Source organism: Chrysochloris asiatica, unplaced genomic scaffold, assembly GCF_000296735.1.
Source record: "Chrysochloris asiatica unplaced genomic scaffold, ChrAsi1.0 scaffold00024, whole genome shotgun sequence".
Classification (NCBI taxonomy): domain Eukaryota; kingdom Metazoa; phylum Chordata; class Mammalia; order Afrosoricida; family Chrysochloridae; genus Chrysochloris; species Chrysochloris asiatica.
The window spans coordinates 7,151,108-7,164,845 of record NW_006408542.1 but is presented as its reverse complement, the minus strand read 5'-3'; the positions used below and the strand labels follow the sequence as shown (position 1 = coordinate 7,164,845).

Below are 13,738 nucleotides of genomic sequence, written 5' to 3'. Positions count from 1 at the left end.
GTTCAGCAGCCCACAGTGTCGTTCTCTTCTCTGACCACCAGGTGGAAGTATAGCACTTTGTATCATGTCTTCTTACACAGAGAGCCCGTGTCGTAGTTGCTGTATTCAAATGTCAGATTGGGTAAGGAATAAAACATAAAGCCGTATTCAGGAGGAAGAAATGTTTGTTCAATTGAATTTTATACCATCATACTTTAATCATTTACTTGAGGATAATGACAATAGATTGGACAAATTCTTTTAATTCACTGAGATAAACAGATCCATTACTAGGAATAACATATGATGAAATCTTTGTGATCTGAAGAGCTACAGAGGATAAGACCAAATTAGCTTTCAAATATGCTTTAAAGGTACTTTAAAATAATTGGTGGAAATAAATCCTTGGCATTCTTGGGAAAGTGGTTTTATGTAGTAAACTATGAGAACATTGCTCTTTGTAACTTAAATAAGCTGAGTCAATCTTATTTTCCAGGTGTGACATTATACCGCAAGTTGATCAAAACAGTAACTTCAGTTCCTTCAAATATTATGGAAAAGTATGAAAAATTGGCTAAGATTGGAGAAGGATCTTATGGGGTTGTATTCAAATGCAGAAACAAAACCTCTGGACAAGTAGTAGCTATTAAAAAATTTGTGGAATCTGAAGATGATCCTGTTGTTAAGAAAATAGCACTAAGGGAAATACGTCTGTTGAAGGTAAGTAAGGTCAACTTCATATTTGTATATATAAACATGGTGCTGGTTGAAATATATCAAATTACAAAGGAATTTATAATTTTTCATTGCATTTATATTCCTTTCCATCAGCAACTTTGGGAAATACACGCTGATTATTACTGTGATTGCTTTGATGGGGGGCCGTATTCAAATGACACAGCTGTAAATTGTTAAAACATTGCAGCCCTTCCATTCTACCTGGTAAATAGCCACTGTGTTAAGTATTCTTCAAGAAGCCCTTGTAGCATAGTGGCTCAAAGGTGAGCTGCTAACTGCAAGGTTAGTAGTTCAACTGTACTAGCTGCTTCAATGGGAGAAAAATGAAACTTTCTGCTCCCTAAAGATTTACAGTCTCAAAAACAGAAACCCTATAAGTGTTGCTAGGAGCCAGAACCAACTCCCCTGCACACAACCACCACCTTGGTACTTAGTTTTCCCCATCAACCCTGGCCCCGTATCGTCCGCATCGTCCGGGCCCCTCTAGGCATTCCCTCTGCTTCTACCCCAAACCAGCAACTAAAAGATCTCTTGGCCCAACTGGAGCGTAAGGTACTGCTCCAATGCTTCCGTAGGCACTGATAAGGATTTATTCCCTGTCTGGGATGTTCTTAAATATATTCAATAATTATTCCTAGTTATGTATGAGAGAGCTTCTGAAAATTCATGGAAAAATTCCATTATCATTTCATTTTTTAATTCCCCTCATATATGCATTTTTACAGAGGTTTTTGTTATAATTGTTTTTACTCTAATAGGGTTTGACGTAAAATTCATCATTATTATCCTTTCCAAAATATTATTTACAGCAGGTCTCCCTCCTCAACCAGTAATTTCCAATGTTTTGTTTAAAATATACTGTGATAAACCCAGTTTCAAGTAGCACTGGACTGCTAACTGCAAGGTTGGTGGTTCAAACCCACCAGCCACTCCATTCTGTGGAAAACCTAAACAGGGTCTCTATATGAGTCAGAACTGACTCAGTGGCGCTTAAGTATCTCCATTGCAATAAAAATTGAGTCACTGTTACCTTGTGACCAGCAGAGGGCGCTTATCAGCCAGCATTGGGTTTCTTTATAATAAAAATAATATATTTTTTTTTTTGAAGACCCCCGCAAGTCTTCAAATAAAGTTAATGCTCGGTAGTACCTCCTGACTTACAAGCACCCTTATGAGACTGTCTTTAAGTAACCAAGTAGCCAGATTTCAACTGAGTGGTATTCTCATCAGACAATCTGGCTACTTTGTACATCAGACTGTAATCAGAATATACATCTTTCCTACTTTTGATATATTGCCCCCAGAACATATTGCTCCTATGATAAATCTACCTTACACTCCCCATGTACTCCTGTTTCTGGGGTTTTTTCTTTAATTTACATTGTTGATTCTTCTGTAGTACCTATTTTACGTTAGGCAAGTCGCTGTTTTTATTTCTCTAGGCTAAGTTAACTTCACTTGAAAAGGAGTACAATTGTTGAACCGCACAAAGGCAGCAGGTTCAACCAGGCTTGACCCTGACGTTGCCTCTAACTCTAGCACTGTGACAGTCTTGCAGCCATGGTGGGGTGCAGCGTGTCTTACTGGCATACTGTGGTTCTGTTTCAGCACAAAGCACCTAGCCTACTAGTTAGTGACCACTTGCTTCTGCTGTTTTCCCATTGTGCTCTTTTAGGCAGTGGAGCTCAGGAAAGACAAACTGTTGTGGTGCTCTAGGCTAGTTTTCATTCTTATCAATGGAGAAAAGATTGAAGTTGTCAAGGACTTCATTCTTTTTGGATCAACTATCAACACTCATGGAAGCAGCAGTCAAGAAATCGACATATTGCATTAGCCAAATGCGCAGCACAAGACCTTTTTAAAGTGTTGAAAAACAAAGATATCAGCTTGAGGACTAAGGTGTGCCTGACACAAGCCATGGTATTTTCAATAACCTCATATGCATGTGAAAGCTGAATAGTGACTAAGGAAGACTGTAGAAGAATTGATGGTTTTGAGTTATGGTGTTGGAGGAGAATATTGAAAGTGCCATGGGCTGCCAAAAGAACCAATAGATCTGTGTTGGAAGAAGTGCAGCTAGAATGCTCCTTTGAGGCCAAGATGGCCAAACTTCGTCTCTCATACTTCAGACATATTGTCAGGAGGGACCAGTCACTGGAGAAGGATATCATGTTTGGTAAAGTGGAGTGTCAGAGAAAAAGAGGAAGACCCCCAATGAGATGGATTGGCCAAGTGGCAACATCGATGGACTCAAGCGTGGCAACAGTAGTGAGGTTGACCTAGGATCGGGCAATGTTTCATTCTGCTGTGCATAGGGTCGCTATGGGTCGGTACTGACTCGATGGCACCTAAAAACAACAACAACAACAATGGTGCGGTGGAAGTCCTGGTATGGTGCTGTGAGTTAATGTGCTGGACTGCAAAGTCGATTTGAACTGCAGGGTCAGTGGTTCAAACTCACTAGCTGCTCCTCGGAAACGCTATACAGGGTCACTATGGGTCGGAACCGACTCGATGGCAATTAACAATAACTACAACAGTGGTGCAGTGCACCAAGTGTTGGGCTACTAACAGAAAGGTGGATGTTTCAAGCCCACCAGTCACTCTTCTGGAGATTGCTGGGGCAGTCTGCTCACATAAAGATTTGTAGTCTCGGAAACCACGGCTCGTCCTGTGGGGGTCGCTATGAATCAAAATGGCCTCTGTGGCAGTGCATTCGGGTTGGGTTTCCCAAGCTGGTGAGCAGCAGGTACATAGTTACAGACTGATACTTTTTTGGTCAAGCTATGTACAGAGCTTTAAATAGAAGCATGCTATGTGGTCCCTGTACCTAAGATTCTCTGCTGGGCCTGCAAATATTTATTGAATATCAACAGTGTATAAAACACTTTGTCTCTTGTGGTAAATAGCATAGGGTTTAGAAAATTGATTTGCCTACTACCGGGGAAAATAACAGGGAAGAGGAGTTATAAGTAGTTGTGATCTTATATTCTCCTAGTTTACAATTGCTTACCCAGTTCTTTCTGTGGTTAGAAGCCCTGGCTTGTACACTGCATTGTATGGGCTCCTTAGGTATAGACTGGAACATCAGTAACTGTGTGTTGGTCTGTCTATGGGACAGTCCTGGCTTACACTCAAAATATAAGTGGATGGTATGTTACATAGTTAGTTAGAGATTGTTTTACTTAATCACAGATTTCCTCTGGTTTATATTGTACACAACTCCCTTGGAAAATGCTTTCATTTGGGAATGGAGTTTAACCCATAAAATACGTAACAATGAGAGAGAACAACAGAATGAAAGAATAGAGCTGAAACATAATAAGTAAATTTAAAATACAGACTGACTATGGAGGTTCCTGGAATAAGCAACTTCATCAAATTTGGGGGTTGGCATCTAGTATAGTTGAGAGTGAACCCCAGAGTCCAGACTGAACTTAAAATAAAGCTGATACTTACATTAAATCCAAGGCAACATGTTATTTTTAGGGTCTTCTCAATAATATCTATTCCGATCATTCTATGACTTGTATATTTTGAGTTTCCATAAAATGCATATTTTGGGGGATTTTGCTTATATTTGAACTTACATGCTTTATTTGCTATCACCAGAGAGATTCAAACAGTTTAGTCACCGTCTCTTATAGTTGGATCCTATAAATTCTTAAATTTCTTCCCGCTTTAAGACTCTTATGATTCTTACTAAGTGAAATTTCTCTTGTGAGTAACTGTAATGAAAGTCTCCACAAGAGATGCCTTGATATTGATAATCAGGCCTTCAAATCTTCAAATTTTAAGAGGTCTGGGCAGAAGGTATTACTAGAAACAGATCCCTAAGTCTTGTGTTTCCATTCCTTTGCAGCAATTAAAACATCCAAACCTTGTGAACCTCATTGAGGTGTTCAGGAGAAAAAGGAAAATGCATTTGGTTTTTGAATACTGTGATCATACACTTTTAAATGAGCTGGAAAGAAATCCAAATGGGTAAGTAATGTAGGGACTAAAAGTCTGCTGGTTACTTCTCCACTTTATTATATGTGGGATCAACGATGGCAACTTTCAAACCCTAGCTACAGTTCCCCTCCTCATCAGCATGCACCTGACCGTTCTTTTCCAATCTCAGTTAGGATGTACTCAAAGAACAAACAAATATGAAACAAAAGGAAATATAACTAGAAAAAAAATTTACTGCAGATAGAAATTAGAATGCATTTTAAGGTTAAATTATGTATTTGAGTTCAAGGGATGAACTATGTTTCAATATTCAAACATCTGTTCATATAATTCATTAAAATATTAAAGGAGAAGAAATGCATATGACTGTTGCAATTTGAAAAGTCATTTAATAAATTTAATACGCTTTCATGTTTTTTAAATCATTTTTTTAAAAACCCTGCTGTTGTTATGTGCCATTGAATCGGTTCTGACTCATAGCGAACCTGTATAGGGTTTGTGAGGCTGTATGTCTTTGTGGGAGCAGAAAGCCTCTACTTTTTCCTGCAGAGCCGCTAATGGGCTCACACTGTGGACCTTGTAGTTCACAGTCCAGTGTTTATCTTTCATTCAATAATTACATGTAACAAAATATTTAAGGGGTCTTTGAAGACGCAAAGCTGATTCATAGTTAAAATGTATAACTCTGGCCTTACATATCACACTTGATTCCCTGTTGGTTTAAGATCTGTTATCATTAGCACTGTCACTTGGCATATAACTTAGGAGCAGCAGCGACAACACTGTTAGTTTTGAGAATCTGACCCCTAAATAGAGCATTTGAGTTATTAATTCCCCTTTTAGTAAATTAGAATTAAAAGAATACTTTCTTGATATTAAATAAAAACAAAACAACTCTCTTCAAATCAATAGCCAATTGTATTCTATTCAATGGTAAGACCATAGAGGAACTTACATGAAAGTAACTGGCAACACAAGAATGTCAGTGGAGACCGGTATAATGTAGCCTCGTTCGGAAAGTCCTAGCCAGAGTAATGTGAGGGGGGAAAAAGGAATATATATATATATATAGCTTTTAGAAAATAGACATCTTGAATAAAATTGCATTGAGTTGCACAATATAATTGTTTTTCTACAAAATCTAAGAGAGTCTCCTAATGAGTTACTGGAACTAATGAAGTTCAGTATAGTTCACTATGCCATCACACAACTTCCACACACAATCAACAGCAATTGTATCAGTCAGCAACTTGGAAGATCTGGTAGTAAAGGGCCCTATTCAAATATTAACAGTAACCAAGACGTTTAGGAATAAAGATAAAAGGAATTATTGAGAAACTCTATAAAGAAAATTATAACATTTTATTGGGATGAAGTATACATAAAATGTTTATTTTACATGAACGTATGTTTCTGGATGAAAATATTCAATATAAAGATGCTGCCTCCTCAATTTATTTTTTATGATACAAATTCTAATCACATCACTTATGGGGGATTTTTTTGTAACTGGAAAAACTTAGATTAAATCAAAAAACTTTTTAAAAAGAAGGGACTGTAAAATATTTTTAACTGATGGTATATGGAGGGGATTATAATCAACGTAATGAAACAAGTTATATGAAGTGTTGAATGTGAAACTGATGATGTGCCCTGTAAACTTTCACTCAATCCACAATAAAAACCTTAAATTAAAAAAAAAAAAAAAAGAAGGGACTGTAACAGTCAAATATTAAAACACCTTACAAAACTGCAATAATTAAAACAGCTTTGTAATGACACAAAAATATACAGCCAATGAAACAGTAGACAGATCCAAGAGCAATCACAAGTATATATAAAATTATAACATGCTAAGGAGCTCTGGTAGTGTAGTGGTTACAAATCGGGCTGCTAACCTCAAGGTCGGCAGTTCGAAACCACCAGACATTCTGCGGTAGAAAGATGAGGCTTCCTGCTCCCGTAAAGATTTACAGCCTCAGAAACCCTGTGCAGGATCACTGTGAGTCAGAACCGACTCCACGGTACTTAACAACAACAACAACATCACAGTGGCGCTAGAGATCGGGTAAGAGGAAACTGCTCATTCCTGGATGAATATAAGAATAGTTTGCATTTTTCTAGCACTTATTTTATACTATAACATTAATGGAAGAAAGAAAGTAGAAGTGAGTCATTATTCAATCTTGGTGGGGAAGATTTTTCTAAGCATAGAAACAAAAGAAGCAACATTTATATGTTATTGTTAGTTAACCTTTGAGTTATAGAAATGCCCTTTGATAAAAAGAACCAGGTTGTTATTGTAAAGTGCCATTGTGTTGGTTCATACTCATAATGACCCTGTATAGAGTTTCAGAGGAGCAGCTGGTAAGTTTGAACTGTTGACCTTGTAGTCAGTACTCCATTGCTTATCCTATAATGTCACACCAGGACTCCAAAAGTACCATAAACAAAGCTAAAAGAGAAATGGCAAATTGGATACAATAGGTGCTAGTACTAGGTCACCCATTAATATGTATATATATATATACAGATTTGATAAATCAAAAATTTTTAAATATGAGCACCCAATTAGAAAATATATTCCTTCAAAAAAAATTTAGTGAACTCCTGCTGTGCACTGGACATATTATTTTTAGATGTTTTGGTCATACCTGTGGTCAAGATATAGTAAAATGTCTGTCCTCATGGATCTTACTTTCCAGGGGACGTGAAAAAGCAAATCATTTTACAAAGGAAGGAAAATGACCAGTACACCTATGAAAGCATGTTCACCCTCCTTATCCATCACTTCTCACCTTGGCAAAGATTTTTTGAAAAATCAGAATACCCAGTATTGTTACCTGTCAGGGGCTCAGCCTCTCTAATTCCCAGCCACAGAGAGTGTGATTAGGAGGGCAGTTTGCAATATGTGTGGAAATCTTTCAAGCTGTTTTTGGCTTTTAATGAAGAAAGTGCATCGAGAAAAAATTATAATAAGTATATCAGATAGGTACAAAAAGTTATGTATAATAATGTTTAAAACAGCACTATAACACAAAAATTGGGAATGATCACTTTAATGAAATATGCAATTATAATGAAATGTACAAAGACCAGGAGTTAGAAAACCAAAAGGGAAGAGCATGCTTGGCATTTCTCAAACGGAAATAACTGAAAGAAAAATTCAAGCCTGAAATTACAATACTGAAGGATTCTATGGACAAAATATTGAACAATTCAGGAAGTATCAAAAGAAAAAATACACATACTCGTTCTATCAAAAAGAATTGGTTGGCATCCGACCATCTTGGGAGGTAGCATACGATCAAGAACCAATGATTTCAAGGAAGATGTCCAAGCTGTACTGAGGCATTGATGAAAAACAAGACTCTGGGAATTGGCAGAATGCCAATTGAGATGTTTCAACAAATGGATGCAATGCTGAAATCACTCACTTATTTATGCCAAGAAATTTGGAAGACAACTATCTGCACAACCACCTTGAAGAGATCCATCTTTGCCCCCATTCTAAAGAAAGCTATTCCAACAGAAGACAGAAATTACTGGGCAATATCATTACTATTACTCACGGGTAAAATGTTGATGAAGATAGTTCAAAAATGGTTGCAGCAGTACAGCAACAGAGAACTGCCAGAATTTCAAGTCAGATTCAAAAGAGGACGTGGGATGAGGGATATCATTGCTGATGTCAAATGAATCTTGACAGAAAGCAGAGAATACCAGAAAGATGCTTACCTGTGTTTCATTGACTATGCAAAGACATTTGACTATGTGGATTAACAAACTATGAATAACATTGAGAGGAATGGTAATTCCACACTTCATTATGATTGTGAATAGCCTGCATATAAACCAAAAGGCAGTTATTCTTGAACAGAACAAGAGGATAATGTATAGTTGGAAATCAGGGAAGGAGTGCTTCAGAGTTGTATCCTTTCACCGTATTTACTCAATCTTTATGCAGTGCAAATAATGTGAGAAGCTGGGTTGTATGAAGAAGAACATGGCATCAGGATTGGAAGAAGACTCTTTAACAGTCTGGGATCTACAGATGATACACTGCCTTTGCTGAAAGCAAACAGGACTTGAAGCATTTACTGATGAAGGTCAGCCCGTAGTATGAATTCATCCTCAACACAAAGAAAACAAAAACGCTCACAACAGGACCAGTAAACATCACACTAAACAGAAAGATTGAAGTTGTTGAGTATTTCATTTTACTTGGATTCACAATCCATGTAAATTCATGGAAACTGCAATCAAGAAATCAGTTTATCGCATTGGCCAAATCTGCTGCAAAGGGCTTCTTTTAAATGTATTAAAAAGCCAAGATGTACTTGAAGGACTAACTAAGGTGCACCTGACCAAAGCTGTCATATTTTCAGTCACCTCTTATGTAGATGGACAGTGAATAAAGTTCATGCATTTGAATTATGGTTGTTAAGTGCCGTCGAGTCGGTTCCGACCCATAGCGACCCTGTACAGGGTTTCCAAGGGTGTAAATCTTTATGGGAGTAGAAAGCCTCATCTTTCTCCCGCGGAGCGGCTGGTAGTTTCGAACTGCTGACCTTAAGGTTCGCAGCCCGATTCTTAACCACTACGCTACCAGAGCTCCTTATTGAATTATGGTAAAGAATATCAAATATACGGTGGATTATCAGAAGAATAAACAAATATGTCTATGAAGAAGTACAATCAGAATGTTCCTTCAAAGTGAGGATGGTGAGACTTTCTCTTACATACTTTGGGCATGTGACTGGGAGGGACCAGTCCCTGGAGGAGAACATCAAGGTTGGTAAGGTAGAGGGTCCATGAAAAAGAGGAAGAGCTCAATGACATGGATTGATACAGTGGCTGTAATGATCGGCTCAAGCATAGCAAAGATTGTGAGGCTGGCGCAGAACCAGGGAGTGTTTAGTTCGGTTGTGCATGGGGTCACTGCGAGTCAGAATTGACTCAATGGCACTTAATAGCAACAACATTGTTGAAATAGCTAACAAATGGGTAAGGAGCCAGTGGCTCTCTCATCTAAAGAAGGAAGGCTCTTAGGGAAGGAGGAGTCCAGGAGAAGTAGCTGGCCCTCTGCTTCTTTACTAAAAGAGAAAATCAGAAGCACATAGATTAGTGCTGCCATTAAAAGTAGATGAAAGGGTAGTAGATGACAACTCCTCTCCAATATTCCTAGCGTCTTGAATCTTTGGATGCCTTCTTCATGCCTTCCTCCCTGTTTTACTAATGAATTTCTGGCATCTCAACTGCTTTAGGCTTGTTGTTGTTGTTAAGTGCCATCAAGCAGCTTCCGACTCACAGAGACCCTGTAGAGAGGGTTTCTGAGGCAGCAGAAGTTTGCAGGAATAGAAAGCCTGGTGGTTCATAGTGCAGTGCTTAGCTCATAGAGCCCCAGATTCCCTTTTTTTTTGGTGTTTTGTTGTTGTTAACTTCTGTCAAGTCAGTTCTGACTCATCCGACCCTGTATAGGGTTTCCGAGGAGCGGCTGGTGAATTTGAATCACTGACCTGTGGTTCCAAATGACCTTGTGGTCCAGTGTTTATCCTACAGTGCCACAGCAGGACTCCCCTTTTAGCAGAGACACTTTGAGTACAGGTTGCAACCAATTCAGTAAATAACCAGATAGTTTTAAAACCACAATATTGATTAAGTGCATCCATATTTAAAGTGTTGAAGAGCAAAGATGTTAGTTTGAGGTCTAAAGTGCGCCTGACCCAAGCCATGGTATTTTCAATAACTTCATATGCATGTGAAAGTTGGACAGTAAATAAAGAAGACTGTAGAAGAATTGATGCATTTGTGTTATGGTGTTGGAGGAGAATATTGAAAGTACCATGGACTGCCAAAAGAACAAACCAATCTGTGTTGGAAGAAGTACAGCCAGTGCTCCCTGGAAGCCAGAATGGGCCAGACTTGTCTCTCATACTTTGGACTAGTCAGGAGGGACCGGTCACTGGAGAGGGATATCATGTTTAGTAAAATGGAGGGTCAGAGAAAAAGAGGAAGACCCCCAAGAAGATGGATTGTCACAGTGGCAACAATGATGGGCACAAACGTAGCAACGATTGTGAGGTTGGCCCAGGACGGGGCAGTGTTGCATTCTGTTGTGTGTAGGATTGCTGTGATTCAGTACTGACTCGATGGCACTTAACAACAACAACAATTGTTAAAATCAGACAAATATAAAATCCTATTTCTTCCTCTCTGGTTCAACAAACATGGAGTCCATTTCCACATCCATTCTCCCTTACAAATTAGCAAAATGTTGCAGCTCCTTTGCTGTGTAAACCTTCTCTTTCTGTGTTTAACATTGGGATAGGTCCCTGGGGCATCCTGGGATCTGACTGTAATAATTTTCTAGAGGAGTCAAGAGAATTGGTGTCACCTTGCACAGCAACTATTTCAGATTATTAAAGGGTCCACAACAAGGCAGAAAATCAGCCTTATCATGTAAGTTTAGGGTCTACCACTCATGAGAAGGGGAGCTTAAGGGAAAGATGGGGTACTCTTAGCTGAATGTCTTTTCATTTTCAGTCAGTGCATTGACCTCATATGAACTCAATCTGTGTTGTCCTTTAACAACTTGCAGGACAGTTCTCTGTGCCCAGTTTTTCAGCTCAATGAGCCCTACATATACAAGAAATATTAGGGCATCCATAGAAATCCCTGGTAAATTTTTACTGAGGCTAAAAGCGTTCACATTTCTTTTACTATATATATTGTTGTATCATGTAGGGATTGTCAACCAAAGCCTTGCCCTGAGTAGGCACTTTATTCCAGATGATTGTGGTGGTCGCTGAAATAGCTGTTACATCATTGATTGTCCATCTACCAGTGGGCTTCCCACTCATGGTAATTAGATCTTATACCATCAATGACAAAAAGTAATGATAATAAATACAAAACCACTGCCATCAACTCATAGTGGTTCTATGGGACAAACCAGAACCTTCCCTATAAGGTTTCTGTGTCTGAAATCTTTAGAAGCAGACTGCCACATCTTTCTCCCACGGAGCGGCTAGTGTGTTCAAACTGCTGACCTTTCTGTTAGCAGCCAAGCACTTTAACCACTGTGTCACAAAGACTCCTCTTTTACCCGTGTTGTTGTTGTTAGTGTCATTGAGGAGGATCTGACTCAAGGCTACCTTTTCTAGGGTTTCTGAGGAGCAATTTGATGAGTTTGAACCACCAACCTTGCAATTCAAACCAACCCTGCAGTCCAGTGCTTTATCCTGAAGCGTCACACCGGACTCAGTTAAATCAGATAGCTAGTGCCAGATTTGAAGACCTTGAGTTTGCTTCCAACATCCACTCTGATCCCTGTTGTTTATTGGTAAGAGTTCAACAGAATTCACACTAGCTAGTTTAAGCAAAAGGAATTTATTACAGGATGTTAGTTTATAAAATTTCTGAGAGTACCAGAGAACCAAGGTTAGTTGGACACTTCTTAGGTACCAGGTTTTGTTTGAGGCACTGTCGCTATAGTAATGGACAAACTTTTGTTAAAGTCCCTCTCCCTCTAATCCCATCTGTGAAAGTAACATTCTGGCGTGGTCTGACAATACAAGAAGAATGATAAATCTCTGAAGGAAAGTAAAACACAGTGAAGACGTTGAGAATGTCTTGGGAGAGGAGTAAAAGGAACAGTAAAGGCAAAGGTGTAGAGATGTAAACAAACCTGGTGTGTCCATGGACTATCAGAAGAGAATGTGGCTGGGGCAGAGTATCTGTGGAAGGGTGGTTAGAAATAAACCTGGAGAGGTTAATAGAAGCCCTGGTGTGGCACTGTGGGCTAATGCGCTAGACTGCAGAGTTGCTTTAAACTCCAATGTCGGCAGTTCAAGCTCACCAGCTACTCCTTAGAAAACCTATAAAGGGTCGTTATGGGTCTGACCCGACTCGACAACACTTAACAGTAACAACAGGCCATAGTAACAAAGGCTTACTAAGAAGCCCAGTTTGCCTTAGGTAAAAATAATGAAACCAGGTTTCCCATATTAAACTACGTAGTAAATTAAAACAGAGACAGTATCTTAGTTACCTAGCACTGCTATAACAGAAGTACTCTAAATGGATGGCTTTAACAAACCAATTTATATCCTGAAGTGAGAAAGTTAGAAGTCTGAATTCAAAGTCCCAATTCTAGGAATGGCTTTCTCGATCAGCTCTGAAGGAAGAGCCTTGCCTTCTCTTCCACTTTTGTTTCTGGGTTGCTTGGAGATCTCCATGTAGCATGACATCTATCTTCCTCCATCTCTGCTTGCTTGCTTGCATGCTTGCTTGTTGAATCTCTTTTTTTTTTTAAGTTTTACTGTGAATTATGCGATAGTTTACATGGGAGAACATTAGTTTTACATTCATCCTATCGTATATCATTTCATTGCTATGGTTCCAATCCCCTCTATGCATCATCAACCAACCAAAGGGTATACCCTGCAAGCCTGCCTCCAAGTCATCAGCACACAGCCCCTCTCCTTCTCTGGGCCTAAAGCCTCCAGCTGCTCCTTCTCTCCACGTCATCGTCTCTGCCTCCATCTCAGGCATCACTGCATCTCTCGGTAGGGTGCCGCTCTCTGCTTTTCTCCCTTGATGGTCCCAGGGACCTCCGCTCCTAGACTGCAAAGTCAGTCACTCCCTCCTTGCTACCAAATGACTACCTTTACATTTCCAACCCTCACAATCAGTTCTGATAACAGTTATTCACTATTGTATCACAAGAGACCTATCCACATTTCATTTCATCAGCCCCGCCTAGACAGATTGCATACTACTCAGTGGAGATTCTAGGTTCCTCCACACCCTCTGGATCTAGGTTCCCTCTTGAAAGCTTGTAAGCCTGTCATTTCTTGCCTTTGTAGCCCCTTCATTTTGGGTAGCCAATGTCCAAGTTGCCTATTCCTGTCTACTTTGTGTATGGAGGGAGTGGGAATGATCCTTGCTATAAAGATTAGTTCAGTCTTTTGAGCTACTGCTCCATATGTGTAGGTCAAGTTCATCAAATTGTATCAGATTACTCTTTTTTTCCTCTTCTTTCTTCTTCTAGTTGAGCTCTGAT

At 39.2% G+C, this 13,738-nt stretch overlaps 1 protein-coding gene across 1 annotated transcript in view; it reads left to right on the top strand.

The window, feature by feature from the left end:
- Window positions 1-531: 531 nt before the first annotated feature.
- The window catches only part of CDKL4 (cyclin-dependent kinase-like 4), a 47,332-nt gene continuing 34,125 nt past the window's right edge, over window positions 532-13,738 (top strand). The window contains exons 1-2 of the mRNA XM_006839379.1: window positions 532-699; window positions 4,580-4,701. Of these exons, the coding sequence (XP_006839442.1) occupies window positions 532-699; window positions 4,580-4,701 (290 nt within the window). The remainder of the gene's footprint in view (window positions 700-4,579; window positions 4,702-13,738) is intronic.